The sequence below is a fragment of the Procambarus clarkii genome, chromosome 8 (genome assembly GCF_040958095.1).
Source record: "Procambarus clarkii isolate CNS0578487 chromosome 8, FALCON_Pclarkii_2.0, whole genome shotgun sequence".
In the NCBI taxonomy this organism is placed as follows: Eukaryota; Metazoa; Arthropoda; class Malacostraca; order Decapoda; family Cambaridae; genus Procambarus; species Procambarus clarkii.
Genome location: NC_091157.1, coordinates 40,743,477 through 40,768,162, shown reverse-complemented (window position 1 = coordinate 40,768,162; position 24,686 = coordinate 40,743,477). Strand labels below are relative to the sequence as shown.

The following is a 24,686-nucleotide window of genomic DNA, read 5'->3' as shown; positions in this document are numbered from 1 at the left end:
TCTATAACCACCCAATCCCACTCATATACTTGTCCAACCCGCACTTGAAACAATCGAGGGACCCCACATCCACCACGTTACGCGGCAATTGGTTCCACAAATCAACAACCCTGTTACTGAACCAGTATTTACCCAAGTCTTTCCTAAATCTAAACTTATCCAATTTATACCCATTGTTTCGTGTTCTGTCTTGTGTTGATATTTTTAATACCCTATTAATATCCCCCCTGTTATGTCCATTCATCCACTTGTAAACCTCTATCATGTCACACTCAACTCTTCGCCTTTCCAGTGAATGCAACTTAAGCTTTGTTAATCTTTCTTCTTATGAAAGATTTATAATTTGGGGAATTAACTTAGTCATCCTACGTTGGACACGTTCAAGTGAATTTATATCCATTCTATAATACGGCGACCAAAACTGAACTGCATGATCTAAATGGGGCCTAACCAGAGCAAGATATAGCTTAAGAACCACCCCAGGTGTCTTGTTACTAATGCGTCGATTAATAAATCCCAGTGTCCTATTCGCCTTATTAAGAACATTCGTGCATTGACCCTTTTGTTTTAAATTCTTACTATTCATAACTCCCAGAACCCTTTCGCAATCCAACTTCGCAATCTCAACACCATCTAGCTCGTATCTTGTAACTCTATCATCATTACCTAGCCTCAGAACTTTACATTTATCAGCATTAAACTTCATCTGCCAATCCTTTGACCATTTCATAACCCTATCTAGATCAACTTGAAGTGATAGTGAGTCCTCTTCCGAATTATTTTCCCTACCGATTTTCGTATCATCGGCAAATTTTCAAATGATGCTACTCAAACCTGAATCTAAATCATTTATATATATTATAAACAACAGAGGTCCCAGGACAGAGCCTAGAGGCACTCCACTAACAACATTTTCCCACTCTGACTTGACTCCATTTATACTAACTCTCTGTTTCCTTTGGTATAGCCATGCCCTAATCCAGCTTAATATAGCACCCCCAATACCATGAGCCTCTATCATTTTAATCAGTCTTTCATGTGGCACTGTATCAAAAGCTTTGCTAAAGTCAAGGTACACAACATCACAATCCTTACCACTATCGACTGCCTCAACTATGCTAGAATAAAAAACTTAAGAGTCAGTCAGGTGCAGTCACAGTGAGAGGTTGTGTTAGCTGGAGCTCTGATTCTAATAACATTATTATTGCAATAATGGAAGGATTTGGTGAGTCTGGTTGGAGCTCTGAGAGCAGAGCTCTCGATAGATGCACCCCATCACGAGCATACATTTCATTTCTTCCATAGAAGTGTTCCCAGTTGTCTATGAAAGATATTGCATTTGATTTGCAATATCTTTCCAGCCGGCAATTGACACCAAGTGCCCTCGATATCCATTCATTTCCCACTCCCTTTCTGTGGCATTCTTCCAAGAAAGGGAGTGGGAAATGAATGGATATCGAGGGCACTTGGTGTCAATTGCCGGCTGGAAAGATATTGCAAATCAAATGCAATATCTTTCATAGACAACTGGGAACACTTCTATGGAAGAAATGAAATGTATGCTCGTGATGGGGTGCATCTATCGAGAGCTGGGGTTGTTGCTGTTGTGAACTCGTTAGAAGAAGTGGTTAGAGGTGTTTGTTTGGGTTTAAACTGTTAGTAGATAGAGGTATGGGAATTGATTTGGAGGAAGGAGGTAATAAAAGTATGTGTTTGTGGGAGAAAGGAATTGGCAAAACGATCAGGGAAAGAGAAGGTCGGCAAAATAACAATTCACTTAGGGTATATTACACTAACAGTAGAAGTCTAAGAAATAAAATTAACGAATTAAATGCTCTTGTCTGCACAGAAAGAATAGATATTATTGCACTTACCGAAACGTGGATGAATGTAGAAAATAGAGAACTATTAGCTGAATATCAAATATATGGATTTAAACTATTTCACACAGATAGATATATTAGACGAGGAGGTGGAGTAGCCATATATGTTAGGGACAATTTGAAATGTAGTCTCAAAGAGGGAATCAAAACAGAGCCACACACAGAAACTATTTGGATTGAATTAAACGAAAAAGCTAATAATATTATAATAGGAGTAATATATAGGCCACCAAATTTAGACAGAATGGAAGCAAAGCATCTATGGGATGAAATATCTAGAGCATCTAGATCTAACAGTATTTATGTCATGGGTGACTTTAATTTTAGCGGAATAAACTGGTTGAACAAAACAGGGAATAGTGAAGCAGAAGATTTTCTAGAATTAATTGACGATTGCTTTCTTACGCAACACATTAAGGAACCAACACGGGAAAATAATATTTTAGATTTAGTGTTAACTAACAGGGAAACGCAAATTAATGACATCGAAATAGGGAGTGAGCTAGGGAGCAGTGATCACAAAGAAATCAGATTTAGCATAGAATGGAATAGACCAGTAGGAGAAAATTCTGTTAAAGTGCCAGATTTTCGAAAAGCTGATTTTAATAGCCTAAGAATTTTTTTGGGTCAAATTGATTGGAAAGTCTTGGGTATGGGGTGGGGGCCGGTCTTGGAGCGAGACATGAACCCAGCGATAGGTGACTTAAATGGGGATTTCGATGTGGATTCAATATATAACTTATTTAAGAATATTCTAAAGCACAGGAACGTAGTATACCATACAAATTGAATAGATCGAATACTAATGACCCAAAGTGGATAACAAAGAATTTGAAGAACCTTATAGGTAAAAAGAGAGCTTGGTACATAAGGATTAAAAATGGGGAGGTCACTTTAGAACAGGAATTCGTACAACTGGTTAGAAATGTTAAAAAAGAGATAAGGAAAGCAAAAAGAAACTATGAAGTTCGCATAGCAGGGCAAGCAAAGACAAATCCTAAAGGGTTTTTTCAGTTATATCGTACTAAGACTAGGGAAAGGATAGGTCCATTAAAAACTGAGACAGGTCAAATAACAGATAGTGATGAAGAGATGAGTAGTATTTTTAATAAATATTTTGTATCTGTATTTACTAAAGAGGAACTTAACAATATGCCTTCAGCCGAACAAGTCTATGTGGGTGGGGACGAGGACAGGTTGACGAGTTTAGCAGTTACCAGGGAGGATGTTCTTAAACAAATAGTAAAACTCAAACCAAACAAATCCCCAGGGCCGGATGAAGTGTTTGCCAGGGTGCTTAAAGAATGCAAAGAGGAGCTTTGTGACCCACTGTCAACCATATTTAATAAATCAATAGAGACAGGCAGAGTGCCAGAGTTTTGGAAAGTTGCTAATGTGATACCAGTTTTTAAGAAAGGAGATAGATCACTTGCGTCTAACTATCGACCAATTAGCCTAACGTCTATTGTGGGAAAGTTACTCGAATCTATAATAGCAAATAAAATTCGTCTTCATCTTGAAAAACATAAATTAATAATTGAGTCGCAACATGGTTTTATAAATGGCCGTTCATGTTTAACAAATTTGTTATCTTTTTATTCTAGCATTGTTGAGGCAGTTGATAGTGGTAAGGATTGCGATGTTGTATACCTTGACTTTAGCAAAGCTTTTGATACAGTGCCACATGAAAGACTGATTAAAAAGATAGAGTCTCATGGTATTGGGGGTGCTATATTAAGCTGGATTAGGGCATGGCTATACCAAAGGAAACAGAGAGTTAGTATAAATGGAATAAAGTCAGAGTGGGAAAATGTTGTAAGTGGAGTGCCTCAAGGCTCTGTCCTGGGACCTCTGTTGTTTATAATATATATAAATGATTTAGATTCAGGTTTGAGTAGCAACATTTGCAAATTTGCCGATGATACGAAAATCGGTAGGGAAATTAATTCGGAGGAGGACTCACTATCACTTCAAGTTGATCTAGATAGGGTTTTGAAATGGTCAAAGGATTGGCAGATGCAGTTTAATGCTGATAAATGTAAAGTTCTGAGGTTAGGTAATGATGATAGAGTTACAAGATACGAGCTAGATGGTGTTGTGATTGCGAAGTCGGATTGCGAAAGGGATCTGGGAGTTATGATTAGTAAGAATTTAAAACAAAAGGATCAATGCATAAATGTTCGTAATAAGGCAAATCGGACACTTGGATTTATTAATCGCAGCGTTAGTAACAAGACACCTGGTGTGGTTCTCAAGCTATATCTTGCTCTAGTTAGGCCCCATTTAGATTATGCAGTTCAGTTTTGGTCGCCATATTATAGAATGGATATAAATTCACTTGAACGTGTCCAGCGTAGGATGACTAAGTTAATTCCCCAAATTAGAAATCTTTCATATGAAGAAAGATTAACAAAGCTTAAGTTGCATTCACTGGAAAGGCGAAGAGTTAGGGGTGACATGATAGAGGTTTACAAGTGGGTGAATGGACATAACCGGGGGGATATTAATAGGGTATTAAAAGTATCAACACAGGACAGAACACGAAACAATGGGTATAAATTGGATAAGTTTAGATTTAGGAAAGACTTGGGTAAATACTGGTTCAGTAACAGGGTTGTTGATTTGTGGAACCAATTGCCGCGTAACATTGTGGAGGTGGGGTCCCTCGATTGTTTCAAGCACGGGTTGGACAAGTATATGAGTGGGATTGGGTGGTTATAGAATAGGAGCTGCCTCGTATGGGCCAACAGGCCTTCTGCAGTTGCCTTTGTTCTTATGTTGTTATTCCCTGCGGGAGGAGGTACGACGGCTGAGACTTCGAGAGGAAACGAAGGAGGAGGTCAGTGTTGACGGGACCTCATTAAGAAGGACTGACGGGACCAATAATAAGAAGACCTCGTCTTGGCAAGTTGTGAAAGACAGAGGTCTTAAGAAGACCTTGGCAAAACCGACAACTAATAGTCTACACCTAAGAACTTTTAACGCATTTGACGTATTAGAGGACGAGTGCTGTGTTGAACCTGTTGTTCAACAAAGTGGCAAAGACAAAGTAACGAGGAGTATTGAAGCGCAGGTCCATCAAACTGCTCGAAAGGAAAAGGGAGAATCGAAGTGAATTTTGGCTGTGGGAGATTCCCAGGTGAGGTATTTAGACAGAACGTTTTGTGCCAGAGACAGGGGGAACAGATTAAGGGTTTGCTATCCGGGAGCTGGAATTGGTGATATTGTTGGAAACATGAATGATATTATGACGGGAAATGGAAACAAACCCATTATTTGTATTAGTGCAGGGGGTAATGATGTTGGACGAGTTAGGAGTGAGGAACTAATACAGAGATTCAGGACAGCCATTGAATTAGTTAGGAGCAAGGGAGGAATCCAGATCATATGTGGCATTCTTCCAAGAAAGTGGGTGGGAAATGAATGGATGTCAAGGGCACTTGGTGTCAATTGCCGGCTGGAAAGATATTGCAAATCAAATGCAATATCTTTCATAGACAACTGGGAACACTTCTATGGAAGAAATGAAATGTATGCTCGTGATGGGGTGCATCTATCGAGAGCTGGGGTTGTTGCTCTTGCGAACTCGTTGGAAAAAGTGGAATTAGATGTGTTTGTTTGGGTTTAAACTGTTAGTAGATAGAGGTATGGAATTGATTTGGAGGAAGGAGATAATAAAAGTAGGTGTTTGTGGGAGAAAGGAATTGGCAAAATGATCAGGGAAAGAGAAGGGCCTCAAAATAACAATTCACTTAGGGTATATTACACTAACAGTAGAAGTCTAAGAAATAAAATTAACGAATTAAATGCTCTTGTCTGCACAGAAAAAATAGATATTATTGCACTTACCGAAACGTGGATGAATGTAGAAAATAGAGAACTATTAGCTGAATATCAAATAAATGGATTTAAACTATTTCACACAGATAGATATATTAGACGAGGAGGGGGAGTAGCCATATATGTTAGGGACAATTTGAAATGTAGTCTCAAAGAGGGAATCAAAACTGAGCCACACACAGAAACTATTTGGATAGAATTATACGAAAAAGCAAATAATATTATAATAGCAGTTATATATAGGCCACCAAATTTAGACAGAATGGAAGCAAAGCATCTATGGGATGAAATATCTAGGGCATCTAGATCAACTGCATTTACGTCATGGGTGACTTTAATTTTAGTGGAATAAACTGGTTGAACAAAACAGGGAATAGTGAAGCAGAAGATTTTCTAGAATTAATTGACGATTGCTTTCTTACGCAACACATTAAGGAACCAACACGGGAAAATAATATTTTAGATTTAGTGTTAACTAACAGGGAAACACAAATTAATGACATCGAAATAGGGAGTGAGCTAGGGAACAGTGATCACAAAGAAATCAGATTTAGCATAGAATGGAATAGACCTGTAGGAGAAAATTCTGTTAAAGTGCCAGATTTTCGAAAAGCTGATTTTAATAGCCTAAGAAATTTTTTGGGTCAAATTGATTGGAAAGTCTTGGGTATGGGGTGCGGGCCGGTCTTGGAGCGAGACATGTACCCAGCGATAGGTGACGTAAATGGGGATTTCGATGTGGATTCAATATATAACTTATTTAAGAATATTCTAAACAAAGCACAGGAACGTAGTATACCATACAAATTGAATAGATCGAATACTAATGACCCAAAGTGGATAACAAAGAATTTGAAGAACCTTATAGGTAAAAAGAGAGCTTGGTACAAAAGGATTAAAAATGGGGAGGTCACTTTAGAACAGGAATTCGTACAACTGGTTAGAAATGTTAAAAAAGAGATAAGGAAAGCAAAAAGAAACTATGAAGTTCGCATAGCAGGGCAAGCAAAGACAAATCCTAAAGGGTTTTTTCAGTTATATCGTACTAACACTAGGGAAAGGATAAGTCCATTAAAAACTGAGACAGGTCAAATAACAGATAGTGATGAAGAGATGAGTAGTATTTTTAATAAATATTTTGTATCTGTATTTACTAAAGAGGAACTTAACAATATGCCTTCAGCCGAACAAGTCTATGTGGGTGGGGACGAGGACAGGTTGAAGAGTTTAGCAGTTACCAGGGAGGATGTTCTTAAACAAATAGTAAAACTCAAACCAAACAAATCCCCAGGGCCTTGTAACGGTTCTATTGTTACGTAAAGTATGGTGACAAATAAACACAGACACTAAGATACTATATATATATTTGGTCGAATATACAGAAGTACACAGGTGATACGTTGGTGTGAGTTGAGCGCACTGAGCGTTGGCACAGTATCTCGCAAGTGTCTGCTCTAGACCACACTTGAAAGTAAACTAGCCAATGTTCGCTACACCGCTGCTTATATTGCTCGGGCAACACCTCACCGTGTTGCCCAGGCAACGCCTCACCTCATTCATCTCCAAAGGTTGACAGGAATATTAACACTATTTGGAGCGAGTATATTATTGGGATAATCTACTCGCTACAGAACTCTCCCTCCCAGGGGATGAAAGGAAAAATACTTGATCAAGGAACTTAGCTGGTCGGTGAATTGTACGCCCTGCTCGCGTTACATAACCATCAAAGTTAACTTCATCCTCTTCGCTGATGTCATCTAACTGGGGTCGTAGGGTGGGAGGTCGCACAGGATCGTCCGTCGTCGTAGGAGGCGGTGCTGCTGGTAACTGTGGTCGAAAAGTGAACTGCGTAGTCGGCGGCGGATGTGTCTCTGGATTTAGCAGTGTCGCAGACGTTGAGACGAAGCCTGGAGCAGAGCAGAGAGCTGAGTGAGGCCGGAGTCGTGGAGCTCTATGTGGGAGAGCGTGGCGGCTCGATTGAGATTTGTGAGTGTCTAAACTCGGGGAGCGAGAGCGTGGCGGCTCGATTGAGAATTGTGAGTGTCTAAACTCGGGGAGCGAGAGCGTGGCGGCTCAATGCGGTCGTAGTCTGCTGTCTGCTCTGTGTCGAAGCTGTAGCGTCTTGGGTTGATTAGGACTGTACACGCCGAGTACTACATTGTTGACTGTGGAAATTGTAGTCTGGTACTAAAAGATGTAGGCAGTGTGTGGACAAGCTCGGTGTAGCAGGAGAGAAGAATGTGCATAATTGTTGCGTCCTTGGGTCGCTGGTGGAGCATTTAGATCCGGGGCGGATGGGCTCGGGCACCAGGACATTAGGAGGTAATGTAGGCACGTAGTTAGGACAACGAGGGAATCACTGCTAGAGCTGAATTGTCCTGAAGAGTCGGAAACGCAAGCTGTAAGTCCTGTACTGCGCAAAGGGCTTGAGTCGGCAGAGTATCAAAATGCAGTGAACGTGTAGATGAATCTGACGAAAGAGCAGCTTTCGTGGGCGCCCCTGTAGAACAAGCAGTGCCCTGGCAGCGACGGAGAGTCGGCAGGGCAGGCTGTAGATCCCACATTATGTAGTTACTGATGAAGCTGCCAGATGAGTGAGTAGTGATCGTGGAGCAGCAAGCCGTAGTAGATGAAAATGCAGAGATGATCGCGATGAAAATCATAGCTGTGGCGAGGGTGTTGGCAGCGTTCCATCACAGCTAACAGTAACAGTAGAGGTCTAGTGAGAGTCCATGTTGTAGTCCATCGTGGCTGGGTATCGTCGAAACTTCGTGAAGGTCGAAAATAGCCTCCATCTGCATGAACCAAAATTCTGAATCATCTGCGTTGTATGCTGGAAACCTGGTAGATAAATCCATGACGAAGATCTAGTTTGTGACTAGGTGTTCTTTTTCACTCACTGGGTCACCAATGTAACGGTTCTATTGTTACGTAAAGTATGGTGACAAATAAACACAGACACTAAGATACTATATATATATTTGGTCGAATATACAGAAGTACACAGGTGATACGTTGCTGTGAGTTGAGCGCACTGAGCGTTGGCACAGTATCTCGCAAGTGTCTGCTCTAGACCACACTTGAAAGTAAACTAGCCAATGTTCGCTACACCGCTGCTTATATTGCTCGGGCAACACCTCACCGTGTTGCCCAGGCAACGCCTCACCTCATTCATCTCCAAAGGTTGACAGGAATATTAACACTATTTGGAGCGAGTATATTATTGGGTTAATCTACTCGCTACAGACTGATGAAGTGTTTGCCAGGGTGCTTAAAGAATGCAAAGAGGAGCTTTGTGACCCACTGTCAACCATATTTAATAAACCAATAGTCAGGCAGAGTGCCAGAGTTTTGGAAAGTTGCTAATGTGATACCAGTTTTTAAGAAAGGAGATAGATCACTTGCGACTAACTATCGACCAATTAGCCTAACGTCTATTGTAGGAAAGTTACTCGAATCTATAATAGCAAATAAAATTCGTCTTCATCTTGAAAAAAATAAATTAATAATTGAGTCGCAACATGGTTTTATAAATGGCCGTTCATGTTTAACAAATTTGTTATCTTTTTATTCTAGCATTGTTGAGGCAGTTGATAGTGGTAAGGATTGCGATGTTGTGTACCTTGACTTTAGCAAAGCTTTTGATACAGTGCCACATGAAAGACTGATTAAAAAGATAGAGTCTCATGGCATTGGGGGTGCTATATTAAGCTGGATTAGGGCATGGCTATACCAAAGGAAACAGAGAGTTAGTATAAATGGAGTCAAGTCAGAGTGGGAAAATGTTGTAAGTGGGGTGCCTCAGGGCTCTGTCCTGGGACCTCTGTTGTTTATAATATATATAAATGATTTAGATTCAGGTTTGAGTAGCAACATTTGCAAATTTGCCGATGATACGAAAATCGGTAGGGAAATTAATTCGGAGGAGGACTCACTATCACTTCAAGTTGATCTAGATAGGGTTTTGAAATGGTCGAAGGATTGGCAGATGCAGTTTAATGCTGATAAATGTAAAGTTCTGAGGTTAGGTAATGATGATAGGGTTACAAGATACGAGCTAGATGGTGTTGAGATTGCGAAGTCGAATTGCGAAAGGGATCTGGGAGTTATGATTAGTAAGAATTTAAAACAAAAGGATCAATGCATAAATGTTCGTAATAAGGCAAATCGGACACTTGGATTTATTAATCGCAGCGTTAGTAACAAGACACCTGGTGTGGTTCTCAATCTATATCTTGCTCTAGTTAGGTCCCATTTAGATTATGCAGTTCAGTTTTGGTCGCCATATTATTGAATGGATATAAATTCACTTGAACGTGTCCAGCGTAGGATGACTAAGTTAATTCCCCAAATTATAAATCTTTCATATGAAGAAAGATTAACAAAGCTTAAGTTGCATTCACTGGAAAGGCGAAGAGTTAGGGGTGACATGATAGAGGTTTACAAGTGGGTGAATGGACATAACAAAGGGGATATTAATAGGGTATTAAAAGTATCAACACAAGACAGAACACGAAACAATGGGTATAAACTGGATAAGTTTAGATTTAGGAAAGACTTGGGTAAATACTGGTTCAGTAACAGGGTTGTTGATTTGTGGAACCAATTGCCGCATAACATTATGGAGGTGAGGTCCCTCGATTGTTTCAAGCATGGGTTGGACATGTATATGAGTGGGATTGGGTGGTTATAAATAGGAGCTGCCTCGTATGGGCCAATAGGCCTTCTGCAGTTGCCTTTGTTCTTATGTTCTTATGTTAAGATAGGAGTAGAGCTGTTTGTAAATAATTTTTTCAAATATTTTTGATAATATACGTAGATTTGATATGGGTCTGTAATTATTTGTCTGCCGTGTTACCTCCTTTATGAACTGGCGTTACTCTTGCTTTTTTAAGGATATCAGGGAAGGTATGACACTCTAGAGATTTATTGAACAGCAAAATTATGGGTGGTGCAAGGGCATGGGAGGCACTCTTGTATACCATGGATGGTATTTCACTAATGTTCCCAGCTTTGGTTTTAAGTGAGTGAATGATGGTCACAACATCTGTAGGGCTTATCGGTGAGAGAAGTGTGTTTGGATAGCTGCCTGAAAGATGTGGTAACATGTGTGTAACGGTTCTATTGTTACGTAAAGTATGGTGACAATAAACACAAATACTTAGATAATATATATATTTGGTCGAATATACAGAAGTACGCAGGTGATACTTTGGTGTGAGCTGAGTGCACTGAGCGTCGGTACAGTATCTCGCAAGTGTCTGTTCTAGACCACACTTGAAAGTAGACTAGTTATTATTCTGTTGTTGTTTAAGATTCGCTACTCAGAACGATAAGTTCCAGTAGCACGGGCTATGGTGAGCCCGTAAGTAGAGGCTCTTTGGAGCCGTTATCTGTATCAGTGGCTGATACTAGAGATGTGGCGATGGATGGGGGTCTTCATGATGGTTTTCAGCCTGGAGGGCTGGCTATACCAGTTATGGAGCTGGTGGGGTTAGCGTAGACCTCTAGGTTTTCCGTTTTTTCTTTGCCTGCGACTTTGGCTGAGCAGTGCTGTCGTTAGAGTTTGGTGACGTGGCCTCCATGAGGAAGTCTTGAACCGTGTTGGTGTCGTATTTGTGATGCGGCGGTGGAGCTCCTACTATGATTTCCTCGTCTGAGGAGTCCGTAACCTCCGTAGTGGGCATTTTTGTCTTTCGCCTCGCAGCCTTAAGTAGGTTTAGGTGTCATTGATTGGTGGTTGTAGCTATTTCAGGAACGCTGGTGGTGCTGTTATCGTTTGTAGACAGCACGTCTGCTAGCGCGGCTGCTGAGATAGTGATGGTAGGAGTGTTGGGAGCTGGAGAAAGAATTACCTCTGTGTCACCCGGGTCATGGGCGGTTCTGGAGTCGGTGTTGAAGTTGACCGCATGGTCGTCCTGGTGGTAGTCTCCGAAGTGGTAGAGGAGGCAGTGAGATTTACGCTAGTGGCTATGATGGGGGCCAGCCCATTGTCTATGTATAATGCGTTTAGTTTACTGACAAAGCGCTGGTTGTCTGGTCCTGCAAGCCTTTCCGCTAGTTTAAGAAGACCAGGGATAATGCCTGCACGTGATGCAGGGGGCTGTAAAGGAGCCTGTGGGACCTTGGGTCCCCATTGAGAAGGCTGTGTCGCCTGCTGGGAGGAGCCACATGTTGGTACGACCGGAAAGTCTTCTGGTCGACTAGTGAGAGCTAAGGTGGTGAGTTGAACGCTTGGGGCTCTGGTCGAGGAGGTAGACGAGTTGTTTCTTTTGGCTTCAACCAGGGCCTTGATGATTTCCTGTCTGCGGGGGCAGCGGTAGGAAATTGCGGGGTGATTGCCATCACAGAGCAAGCAGTGATGGACTGTTGCCTTGCATATGGAGTAGTAATGGTCCAGTGCGCACAGGCTGCACCTCTGGACAGGGTGCTGACACTTGTTGGTCGGGTGGGAGAGCTCGTAGCACTTAAAGCACTGCTGGATCTCATGGTATCGTTCCTTTTTTATTTGGTGGGGTGGTATTTTTAGGCCGAAGCAGTAGAATCCTTGTGTGGCAGCCTGGGTGGCCGCAGCTATGGTGGTGAACGTAATTTTCATAGATGTTTTGTTGGTGTTGCAGAACTCTAGGTTGAATACCGACAGGTTTGGATTTTCGTCCTCGATATTGTTTATGATATGATGTTGAGGTCGCTCAGCGATCCACTGGCTAGTCCTGCTTATAAAGACAGTTCTTCCAGCCAGGAACTGACGTGGGAAGTGAGGATGTAGGTAGTGCTCTTTGCGAAAAAAGGCATCGTTAGTGAGGAGTTTTTCTAGCTCCTCTTCACATGAAAAGTAGAGCACGATATCTTCATCTTCCTGACTAATGTCAGCGGGTTTGAGGCCAGTTACGTCCTTCAGGACCTTTAAAGTATTGCTTCTTCCGATAGCATGACCGTCAAGTGGAGTAGCTCTGACCTTAAGACGTTTGAGTCGCATTGTGACCACACTGCGCCTTGTGATGTGTTGGCGGGAGATGTCTCTCCCGTCCTCCCTGAGTTATTATTCGCCACTCTGCTGCTTTTATGCTCGGGCATCACCTCACCGTTCTCCAAAGGTTGACAGGAATAGTATTTGGAAGTTGAGAAAGGTTTGAGTTCCATAATTAGTACCAAGAAGAGCTTTCCTTCTCTCATTAGGCTAATGCGTTTGGAGCGAGTATATTATTGGGATAATCTACTTGCTACAGAACTCCACCTCCCAGGAAATGAAAGGAAAAATACTTGATCAAGGAACCTAGCTGGTCGGTGAATTGTACGCCCTGCTCGCTTTGTATAACCCTCAAAGTTAACGTCCTCCTCTTTGCTGATGTCATCTAACTGGAGTCGTAGGGTGGGAGGTCGCACAGGATCGTCCGTCGTCGTAGAATCAGGTGGTGGTGCAGCTGGTAACTGAGGTTGTAGGATGGGAGGTCGTACAGGGTCGTCCATTGTCGTAGCTGGCGGTGCTGCTGGTAACTGTGGTTGAAAAGTGAACGGCGTAGTTGGCGGATGTGTCTCTGGAGGGATGTCTGGGGCAGCTTCACAGTGTGCTGGTTTAAGGCGATCGCTGGAGATGTTTCCCCGCTGTCCTCGGCGTTCAATGGTGAAGAACTTCGGTGTTCGAGAAACTACTCTAAATGGTCTTTCGTAAGGTGACTGTAGAGGGCGTCGAACAGCGTCGATTCTTACAAACACGTGTTCAGTTGTGTGGAGCTCACGAGGCACATATGTAGCACGAGTTGTCGGTTGGCGTGGTGGTGTAGGCCGAATGTTTGTCATGGCCGCCCATAATTTCTGAACAAAAGTGGGGTCTGGGGGTGTGATGAGTGGCGTCGGGGTTAAGAATTCGCCCGGAAGCTCTAGGCTAGATCCGTATACTAAGTCTGCTACCGAGAATCCACTGCCCTCCTTCATGGCCGAACGAATGCCAAGCAAGACTAATGGAAGGTGGTCGGTCCAATCATCAGGGCAAGCTTGAGCTCTTAGGGTGGATTTTAGTTGTCTATGAAAGTGTTCTACCATTCCGTTCGACTCAGGGTGGTATGCTGTGGTTCGGTTGTGTGTGGTGCCGAGGAATTCCATAAGTTCCTTCCATAGATATGATTCGAACTGTCGTCCTTGGTCAGTGATGAGGACAGAGGGGTTGCCAAAACGGGCGACCCATCCAGAGAGGAAAGCCTGGACCACTGACTCAGCTGAGATGTTGATTAATGGGATTGCTTCTGGCCATCTGGAGAATCGATCGATGCAGGTGAGTAGATAAGAATATCCTCTTGCCGACGGTAACGGTCCAACGACGTCTACATGCACCACCTCGAAACGGTCAGAAGATAACGGGAACTGTTGAAGCGGGCTCTTTGTGTGTCTATGTGTTCTCGCTCACTGGCACTGGAGACATGAGCGAGTCCATCGTCGAACATCGGCATTGATTCCTGGCCATACGACACGCTCCGTTAGTAATTTCTGGGAAGCACGTACACCTGGGTGTGCTAGGGAGTGAAATGCTGAGATCGTTTTCCAGTGAAACTGTGCTGGAATGTAGGGCCTAAGTGCTCCTGTCCTTGAGGTGTCACAGATTATACTACCACCACTTTCCATGGGAATCTCGATGAACCGGAGAGCTGTATCAGATGTTCGAAATCACTGCAGATCAGGGTCTTCCCGTTGTGCTTTGCTGATTACACAATAGTCCACCTGAGCTGTGTTTTTCATGACGTGGTTTACGGTGGGTCGAGACAGAGCATCGGCTTTGATATTGTCAGTTCCTTTGACATGGTGGATATCCGAGGTAAATTGGGAGATAAATCCCAGGTGGTTGGCTACTCGAGGAGAGTGACCATCACCCTTGGCCGCCAAAGCATACGTGAGGGATTTGGGGTCTGTGAGGATGTGGAAATTCCGCCCCTCGAGGAAGTGCCAGAAATGTTGTATGACTGCATAGATGGCGAGCAGTTCCCTATCAAAAGTGCTGTACTTCTCTTCAGTGGGTGACAGGCGCGCTGAAAGAATACAATTGAGCGCCATTCTCCTTCAATGAGCTGTTGTAGTACAGCACCAATAGCTGTGTTTGGAGTGTCGGTAGAGAGATTGGTGGGAGTGTCAGACACAGGGTGTGCGAGTAAGGTGAATTCCGCCAGCTTGTGTTTTATGTTGGTGAATGCTGTCTCTACCAGGGGAGTCCACTCCAACGAAGACAGGACGTGTGTTTTTGACCACATAAGAAGTCGTACAAGTGTCGCAAGATGTCCGAACAATGTGGGATGAATCGATGATAAAAATTCACCACACCAAGAAATTCTTGCAACTTCTTTGAAGTGGATGGGCGTGGGAATTCCTTAATTGCCTCGATTTTCTTCTCTAGTGGTTGGACCCCTGCTGCTGACACATGGTGTCCCAAGAAATCCAGCTCTGGAACATGGAAAATACACTTCTCGGAGTTGAGCTGCAAGCCGAAGTTGCGCAGACGGGTGAGGAGGAGTCAGAGGTGTAGCAGATGTTCTGTTGGTGATGTACTGGCCACCAGCAGATCGTCAATGTAGGCATAGCAAAAAGGAAGGTCCTTAACTACTTGGTCGATGAAGCGTTGGAATGTCTGGGCTGCATTCCGTAGACCAAAAGGCATCCGGATGAATTCAAACAGTCCAAAAGGTGTTGTGATCGCTGTGTTCGGAATGTCTGTCGGTTCTACAGGGATCTGGTGAAATGCCCGCACAAGGTTAATTTTCAAAAAAACGGTTGCGTTACTCAATCCCTGTGAGAAATCCTGGATGTGTGGTATTGGGTAGCAATCCGGCAGAGTACAAATGTTGAGAGCCCTGTAGTCCCCGCAAGGGCGCCATTCCCCTGGGGCTGTTTTCGGGATCATATGGAGAGGTGAAGCCCATGGACTGTTCGAAGGGTGGATTATTCCTGCCTCCTGTAGCTTGTTGAACTCAGCACGTGCAACCACCAATCATTCTGGTGCCAGGCGGCGTGGTCTGGCGAAGGTAGGTGCTCCTGTTGTAGTAATGTGATGCGTAATCATATGTTGCACTTCAGGTCGAGGGCTGGCGGGTTGGGTCACATCTTTGAATTCATCCAGGAGTGCTTGAAGTTCCGTAGATGCGACTGGGGTGACGCTGTTAACCTGTGTAGAGATACTAGGAGAGGCTCGAAGTACTGCACCTGCAGGATCCACAATAAGTCGATGGTGTTGCAGGAAATCCCATCCAAGAATGGGTTGTTCCACATCCGCTATGAGGAAAGTCCACATAAAGCGACCCAGAGAGGCGTAATCAAGAACCTGGACGCGGGTCCCATATGTACGGATGGACGTACCATTGGCGGCACGTAAGTCCAAACCAGGAGTACGGGTTGGTTTGACCAGTGGGGGAGGCAACACACTAGCTCTGCACCTGTGTCAATGAGGAAATGGCATTTGGTTATGATGTCAGATATGTAGAGCAGTGTAGTGTTTGAAATGGTGGGATCACTGGCCATTAACAGTCACCGCCGAAGTAGTTTCCCGACCAGGAACAAGGAGCCCTACAGTTGCGGGCTTGGTGTCCGAACCTCTGGTGGTAAGAACAAAGCTCTCCCCGGTGTTCTCGCTGTCCCTTAGAGACTGATACTGGATTCGCATGGTACATCCTCCCTGGGCGGAAGAAACGCCGGTTCTGAAGGACGGCGAGTTGTTGTGTGTCTGTAGTCTGCTGTGTAACACTAGGGTCGTATAGTGTAACGTTATCAGGCGTCTTATGAAGCCGGTCTGCAAGTGTAGCCAGCTGAGCTAATGGGGTGTCGTCAGCCATACTGAATAGGGCTGGTTGAATGTGTTTTGGACAGTTGTATTCAGAGTGATTTCACAATCTTGCTGGGGGCTGGACCAGTTGAAGTATGCATTACATACAGAATATGCCACAGAAGCTGGGCTAGTGTTTTGTCTGCTAATCTTTTGTCAGTGAGAAGTTGGTCCCTTTGTTGAATGCGGCATTTCATCGCTGCCTGTAGAAGAGCGGCCTTAAATGCAGTGTACGTCCTGGCGTCTGGTGATGGTGCGGTGATGACAGCAGAGGCATAGTGTGCATAGCCTCCGAGGAAAGTGTTGGCAGGGTACAGGCATATCGGGCTTTCTCAGTCGTAATTTCGTGAAGGTCGAAAATAGCCTCCATCTGCATGAACCAAAATTCTGGTTCATCTGCGTTATATGCTGGAAACCTGGTAGATAAATCCATGACGAAAATCTAGTTTGCGACTAGGTGTTCTTTTCACTCACTGGGTCACCAATGTAACGGTTCTATTGTTACGTAAAGTATGGTGACAATAAACACAAACACTAAGATAATATATATATTTGGTCGAATATACAGAAGTACGCAGGTGATACGTTGGTGTGAGTTGAGCGCACTGAGCGTCGGTACAGTATCTCGCAAGTGTCTGTTCTAGACCACACTTGAAAGAAGACTAGTTATTATTCGCCACTCTGCTGCTATTATGCTCGGGCAACACCTCACCATTCTCCAAAGGTTGACAGGAATAGTATGTGGAAGTTGGTAAAGGTTTGAGTTCCATAATTAGTACCAAGAAGAGCTTTCCTTCTGTCATTAGGCTAATGCGTTTGGAGCGAGTATATTATTGGGATAATCTACTCGCTACATGTGTCTTGGTATGTGGGATTTTTTGGGAAAGGTTAGCATCAATCGATGAAAAGAAGCTATTAAATTCAGTTGCTGTTTCAAGATCTGTTGCAGGTGTATAACCATCCTTCGAGATTTTTATCTGGTTATGTGAATGTTGTTTAGCTCCTAGGATGTTAGAGATGGTTCTCCGTGTGCTTTTCAAGTTGCCTTTTGCTTCTTTGAATCAATTCTCGTAACTGTCTACAACAGCTCCAATGCTAAATAATATTACAACAAAAATGTCCCTAACTTTGTTACAAAGATTATATATATTACATTTGAATTAAATTACTAAAGAGAACATAAATAGAAAGCACATTATTATATATGTACTTACTGGTACAATCCCCGTACCAGTAAGAGAATGCTCATCAAACTTGCAAATCCCTCTGCGAAGTTTGACCTCATACAATCAGCTGCTAAGCAAAAAACCAACCTCTATATAAATGAGTGTCTTACAAAGCAGCGTGGATCCCTCCTCTACAGGCTGCGCCAAATTCGCAAACAAAAACCTGGTCTTATCAAGCAGTGCTACACTAGGAATGGTACGATTTTTGCGAAGAAGGAAATTACAGGAAAAAGATATGAAATAAAATGTGACCAACAACTCCTGGCCTTCTTAAGTGATTGTGGTATATCTGAAAACCTGAACCCAACCAATGCCAGTACTTAAAATAACTCTTTCAGTGCCTGAGCCTAACCTAACTTAATCTACCTTTGTCTAAGGTGCTGTCTCTGCCTTACCTTTTACCTAATGTTCTCTCATTCATATAATTTTACTAATAATCCATCAAGTCTCCATGCACTTATGCAAGCATCTACCTCAGTTTCGTTGTAAAATTTTACTCTTAAATCTAATCTTACCCTATTCCATTTATATTTTAAATTTATTTGTATTGACCTATATCATTTATTGAAATCAATTATTGATCTCATTTTTGTTCTTTTAATTAAATTCATACTAATTATAAGTTTAAAACTAAGCTTAATAAAATTTATTATCTAAGATTATTTTACTTTACAATTATCATTTGTCAAATTTTTTTATATATTCATCTTGTCAGTCTCTACTGATTTTTTGTTCTCTCCACCAAACTTGTGTATCCTCCATGGCTATCTAGTGACCTTAATTCTACCTCTAATTGTTTCAATTCTTTTGTTTACTTGCATTTATTGTTGTGTTTTGCCCTAATTATTCTCTAATTTAGCAGACTCAATACTTTGTAAGCTCTTATTGTATTGTTATATTATTATATTGTTGTGTTTTGCTATAATTACTTTCTATTTTACAGCAGATTTGTTTTCATCTGTTCCTGTAACTGCTTATCTTATTGTATCGTGACATTCTTATCTATATTGATATATATTATCTATCTATTGTTACAGTGTACCTGAGAGTACTTGTAAGCAATCTACCTCATTTTTCATTTTTGCTCAATTTGTTTTTGTATTGCTTAGTCTTGTTTATATTTTTGTTTTGTATATCTATATCTTGTGTTTTGTATGGTCCATGTTTATATGTTTTTTCTTTAATCTCATTTATTACCTAGGTTGCCTAGCCTAGCCATACTCCCTTACTCCATTGTACCCCTGTAAGCCCCTTTTGTGTTTGTTTTGCACAGTATTGTGTACATTTTTTTTTTCCCCTATTTTATAGCTTATTTCTACCTTGTAATTTGCCTTTCTTTCCTTGTTTTTCCTGCAATCAGCTTTTTTTATGCAGTCAAGTATAGACCCTGAACTTAACCTCTTATCCACTATCTATGACAATAATCACTTTAATGATCTAAATTGCAGATATTTTGCAGCACATGATGTAAACAATGTAGTAACTCATTATCACAATATCTCTGTAATCAATTTGAACGTTAGATCCCTAGGTAAACACTTCGATGATGTTAGTGCCTTGATTGAAGCTATTGACAACAAATTCTCTTTTATTATACTTACTGAAACATGGTTGAAAGAGGATACTACTCAACTCTTTAACATGCCTAACTACTCAGCAATTCACAACTGTCGTCAACTTCAGAGAGGTGGTGGCACTGCTCTTTACTACCACCAAGAACTAACATGCTTAAAAGAAATTAGAACTAGAGACTGCTATGGGGAGTATATCTTCGCCAGCTTCAGAGTCAAGGGTGCCGAGTCTGTCCTGTCTGTGGGTGCAGTTTATAGAATTCCTAACACTGATGTGTCCGAATTCAACTCAAACCTTAGAAATCTAATACTTGATAACAGACTGAACAAAAACCACCTAATTATCGCAGGGGACTTTAATATTGACCTCTGAGAGCCAGAACACCCTACTGCTGTTAGCTTCCTCAACTGTATGAATTCCTGCTTCCTCATACCCTTAATCACTAGACCTACTAGAATCACTGATAGCACTGCCACGACTCTAGATCACATCTGGACAAACATAACCTCTCCGCTTACTTCAGGTATAATCACCGATAGCACTTCAGACCATTACCCCACATTTCTCTTAACTAACATTAGCAAACCACCTCTTGAGTCAAGAGAGATACGTTTTAGACTACACAATGAAGCTGCTATAGACAATTTTATAACTGCTACTGATAATGTCAACTGGGAGTCCGAGTTAGGTAACATAGAGGACATCAACCTAGCAGTTCAATCTTTTCTTCAAAAAACTCTTAGCCTTTATAATACCCACTGTCCTATGCTTACAAAACAAGTCACAACCAAAAGGCTTAACAATCCCTGGCTTACAAAGGGAATACTTAAATCTATTAATAAAAAACATGACCTTGAGAAGAAGTATAGGTTAGGAATTGTCTCCAAAGAATTCTCAAAGAATTACTCATTATTGCTATCTAAGATAATTAGACGAGCCAAAACTAAATACTACGAAGATAAATTTACCCAAATAAAGAGCAACATTAAACAAACTTGGAGAACAATTTCACAAATATTGGGATCAAAGAAGTCTATAAATAACAAACCGACTCTCCTGTCTAATAACGATGGTCAGCTTTCAGCCATTGATTCTGCTATTGAGTTCAATAGGTTCTTCTCTTCCATTGGTTCATCCCTTGCTAATGATATTCCATCTTCCAGTACTGACATTAAGGACTATCTTACAGGTAACTATCCACAGTCTCTGTACCTAAAGCCTATTAATTCCACTGACGTCAATGAGATAATCCTTTCCCTTAAAACCAAGTCTGGTGCCCTTGAGGAGATACCAACTTTAATCTACAAAAAAGCCTCCAGATCTTTAGCCCCTGCTATTGCTTTGCTCTTCAACAAGTCACTTGAACTCCCAACCTTTCCAGATATTCTAAAAAAAGCGAGAGTAACGCCTGTCCACAAATGTGGTGATCTCACAGATGTTAACTACAGACCTATATCAATCCTGCCAAACTTGTCAAAAATTTTTGAAAAACTAATCTATAAGCAGCTTTACTCATATCTAGCCAAACTCAATATACTTAGCCCTTGCCAATATGGCTTCAGGCCTAAAAAAAGCACTAACGATGCACTTATTAGTATGCTTAACTCGATTCATACAGCTCTTGATAAAAATGAGTTCCCTGTTGGGTTATTTGTGGACCTGCGTAAAGCTTTCGATACTGTCAACCACCAAAACCTTCTTCTTAAATTACATCATTATGGTGTCAGAGGACACTCCCTACAATACCTCAAATCCTACCTTACTGACAGGCTCCAATGTGTTTCTGTGAATAATACAATTTCTCCCACCCTACCCATCAACATTGGTGTTCCCCAGGGCAGCATACTTGGCCCTCTCCTCTTTCTCATCTACATTAATGACCTTCCAAATGCCTCCCAACACCTCAAACCAATTCTATTTGCTGACGACACAACCTTCATTTACTCCAGTCCTGATCCCCTTCCTCTAAATGCCACAGTAAATACTGAGCTTAATAAAGTCCATCTGTGGCTAACTGCCAACAAACTCACCCTTAACATTGACAAAACTTTCTATATTCTGTTTGGCAATAAATCCTCTAATCAAATAAATCTCAAAATAAACAATACCCAAATTTGTAACAAATTAGATGGCAAATTCCTTGGCATTCTCATTGACCACAAGCTGAATTTCCAGGGACACATTCTAAACATATAAAAAAAAGTTGCAAAAACTGTGAGCATTCTTTCTAAGATCAGATATTATGTACCACGCCCTGCCCTGGTGACTCTCTATTACTCCCTTATCTATCCATATCTCAACTATGGTATTTGTGCTTGGGGCTCTACTACCCAAAATCACTTACGTCCTCTAATTACTCAACACAAAGCTGCTATTAGGACAATATCCAATTCTGGCCCCAGACATCACTCGGTACCCCTACTCAAATCTCTGAATATGTTAGACATTAATACAATACAATTTTATTTAGGTAAGGTACATACATACAATAAATATTTACAAGGATTGTTTGACTTATAGGTAGAGCTAGTACATACAATGCCTAAAGCCACTATTACGCAAAGCGTTTCGGGCATTAAGTCACTGCACATTCTCTCATGTGTATTATACATATATAAAACGCTAAACTATAATGCCAATCCTGATCTCAAAAGCTTCATAGAAGGTTGTAACAGAACCCATGAGCACCACACCAGAAATAAATACAGTTTTGATATTCCTAGAGTACGACTTAATCAAACCAGAAATGCTCTACAAATCAAGGGGCCCAGAATGTGGAATGACCTTCCCAACCATGTTAAAGACTGTACCTCTCTCAACCAGTTTAAGTTAAAAACGAAGCTATACCTAATAAATTCCCTGTAACTCACCTTACCCCTCTGTTGTCAAACCATGTATGTTTTTTGTTTTTTTTTGTTTTTCAAATCAACGCTGTTTGATTGTAATTTTCTGTAATAATTTGTAATTGTATTTGTGCTGCTTTTTCAACAATGTTTCCCCCTGTTTTACCTCTATTTTTATTTGTACTCAACACATCTTATTCTTTTTACACATTAGTTTTAAGCTTTAGTCATTAATGTTTTTCCTGCCTGAAACGCTTTGCGTAATAGTGGCTTTAGGCATTGTATGTACTAGCTCTATCTATAAAGCCAACAAACTTTGTAAAATCTCTTTATGTATGTACCTTACCTAAATAAAATTATTATTATTATATATTATATATATAAATTTGAAGAAAAACTAATTAAAAATTTGCTGAATTTTTGCTAATAGAAATATTAGCAAATTACTTTACTTATCAGTAATTTTGAGTTTTTCTACATTGACAGCTTCTCTTGTTCTTGCTTGGTGTATGAGAAGTACTTAACATTCATAACCAGTCTCCGTGGTGTAGTGGTAAGACACTCACCTGGCTTTCTGCGAGCGCTTTGTCATGGGTTCATATCCTGGCCGGGGAGGATTTACTGGGCGCAAATCCTTAACTGTAGCCTCTGTTTAACTCAACAGTAAATTGGGTACTGAATTGGTTGTAAAAACAATTCTTCGTGGGGGTCATATTCCAGGGACTTGCCCGAAAAACTACGGATACTAGTGGTTGTACTAGAATGTAACAACTTTTGTATATATCTCAAAAAATAAATGAACAAAATAATAAAATATCTTTAGATCTTTACCTTTCATGGTGAAGCATATTTCTCAAACAAAATGTAACAAATACCTTTGGAGGACATTCGACTGACAACGAGATAGCATAATATTTTTATAATGAAGCTCAATTTCAAAAGTGTATACTTTATTAAAAAGTATGTTATTGTACAAGTGCCTCAGTATCTTCAGCATTCTCTGCATCAGCTCCCACACTCAAAGTGTTTAGCTTACCACCTGAATGTGTTGACTTGTGCCTCTTCATACTTCTAAGGTAACTGAATCTCTTCCCACACTCTGGACACTTATGAGGTTTATCACCTGAATGCACTAACATGTGTTTTATTATAGTTCCACGGTCCTTAAACTTTTTGTCACACTCAGCACATTTGAAAGGCCTTTCATCCGAATGGACCATCCTGTGAGCCTTCATATTTGCAAGATTAGTGAATCTCTTCTCACACTCTGGACACTTATGAGGCTTGTCACCTGAATGCACTAACATGTGAATCTTGATACTTCCAGGCCAAGTGAATCCCTTCCTACACTCTGGACACTTATGAGGTTTGTCACCTGAATGCACTAACATGTGTTTTATTATAGTTCCACGGTCCTTAAACTTTTTGTCACACTCAGCACATTTGAAAGGCCTTTCATCTGAATGGACCATCCTGTGAGCCTTCATACTTGAAAGCGTACTGAATTTTTTCTCACACTCCGGACACTCATGAGGCTTGTCACCTGAATGAACTAACATGTGTTTTATTATAGCTCCACGGTTCTTAAACTTTTTGTCACACTCAGCACATTTGAAAGGCCTTTCATCCGAATGGACCATCCTGTGAGCCTTCATATTTGCAAGATTATTGAATCTCTTCCCACACTCTGGACACTTATGAGGCTTGTCAGCTGAATGCAGTAACATGTGCCTCTTCATATTTTTATGCACATTGAATCTCTTCCCACACTCTGGACACTTATGAGGCTTGTCACCTGAATGCACTAACATGTGTATTTTCACATCTTGAAGCCGTTTGAATCTCTTCACGCACACTGGACACACACGAGGTTTGTCATCTGAATGCACTAACATGTGAGTCTTCATATTTCCAAGTTGACTGAATCCCTTCCCACACTCTGGACACTTATGTGGTTTGTCACCTGAATGCAATAACATGTGAGTCTTCATATTTTCAAGCCTACTGAACCTCTTCCCACACTCTGGACACTTATGAAGCTTGTCAGCTGAATGCACTAACATGTGAGTCTTCATATTTCCAAGTTGACTGAATCCCTTCCCACACTCTGGACACTTATGTGGTTTGTCACCTGAATGCAATAACATGTGAGTCTTCATATTTTCAAGCCTACTGAATCTCTTCCCACACTCTGGACACATGAGGCTTATCAGCTGAATGCACTAACATGTGCCTCGTCATATTTCCATGATCACTGAATGTCTTCCCACACTCTTCTTCTTGTTGATAGTAGGTGCAGTTTGCATGAAGGGTTTGTCCTCCCGATGACTGCACCAGTACTGATGTTGTTGGACGCGTTTATGTTGAAGATGATCGGAGCTACCAAGGTGCTTGTTGCTTGTGCTGTAGATAGAGGAACGGTGATTAAAACAGGTGTGTGTTAGAGGGAGACTTGCCGCACCGCAGGGCGGTGTGTTGTGTTTATGGCGTCAGCTGATCCTTGGTGTTGCGACGAGGTATC

At 41.4% G+C, this 24,686-nt stretch overlaps 3 protein-coding genes across 3 annotated transcripts in view; all 3 read right to left on the bottom strand.

The window, feature by feature from the left end:
• LOC138360534 (uncharacterized) overlaps window positions 1-13,766 on the bottom strand; it is a 30,040-nt gene extending 16,274 nt beyond the window's left edge. The window contains exon 1 of the mRNA XM_069320285.1: window positions 12,987-13,766. Coding sequence (XP_069176386.1) covers window positions 12,987-13,766 — 780 coding nt within the window. The remainder of the gene's footprint in view (window positions 1-12,986) is intronic.
• Window positions 13,767-15,696: 1,930 nt separating this feature from the next.
• LOC138360518 (uncharacterized) lies at window positions 15,697-22,757 on the bottom strand. Its single transcript, XM_069320284.1, has 2 exons — window positions 22,732-22,757; window positions 15,697-16,138 (listed from the first exon to the last, which is right to left on the bottom strand). The coding sequence occupies exons 1-2, from the start codon at window positions 22,755-22,757 to the stop codon at window positions 15,697-15,699; spliced, it is 468 nt and encodes a 155-aa protein (XP_069176385.1).
• A 373-nt stretch (window positions 22,758-23,130) lies between these two features.
• LOC123759880 (zinc finger protein 85-like) lies at window positions 23,131-24,240 on the bottom strand. Its single transcript, XM_069320280.1, has one exon. The coding sequence runs from the start codon at window positions 24,238-24,240 to the stop codon at window positions 23,131-23,133; it is 1,110 nt and encodes a 369-aa protein (XP_069176381.1).
• Window positions 24,241-24,686: the final 446 nt, after the last annotated feature.

Excerpts from the sequence above, each read along its gene's own strand:
- LOC138360518 (XM_069320284.1), bottom strand. The coding sequence starts at position 22,757 with ATGACAAAGCGCTCGCAGAAAGCCAG. Across the intron at positions 16,139-22,731 it reads AAGCGCTCGCAGAAAGCCAG|GTGCAGAGCTAGTGTGTTGC; the intron begins GTGAGTGTCTTA and ends TCATTGACACAG.
- LOC123759880 (XM_069320280.1), bottom strand. The coding sequence starts at position 24,240 with ATGAAGACTCACATGTTAGTGCATTCAGCTGACAAGCTTCATAAGTGT.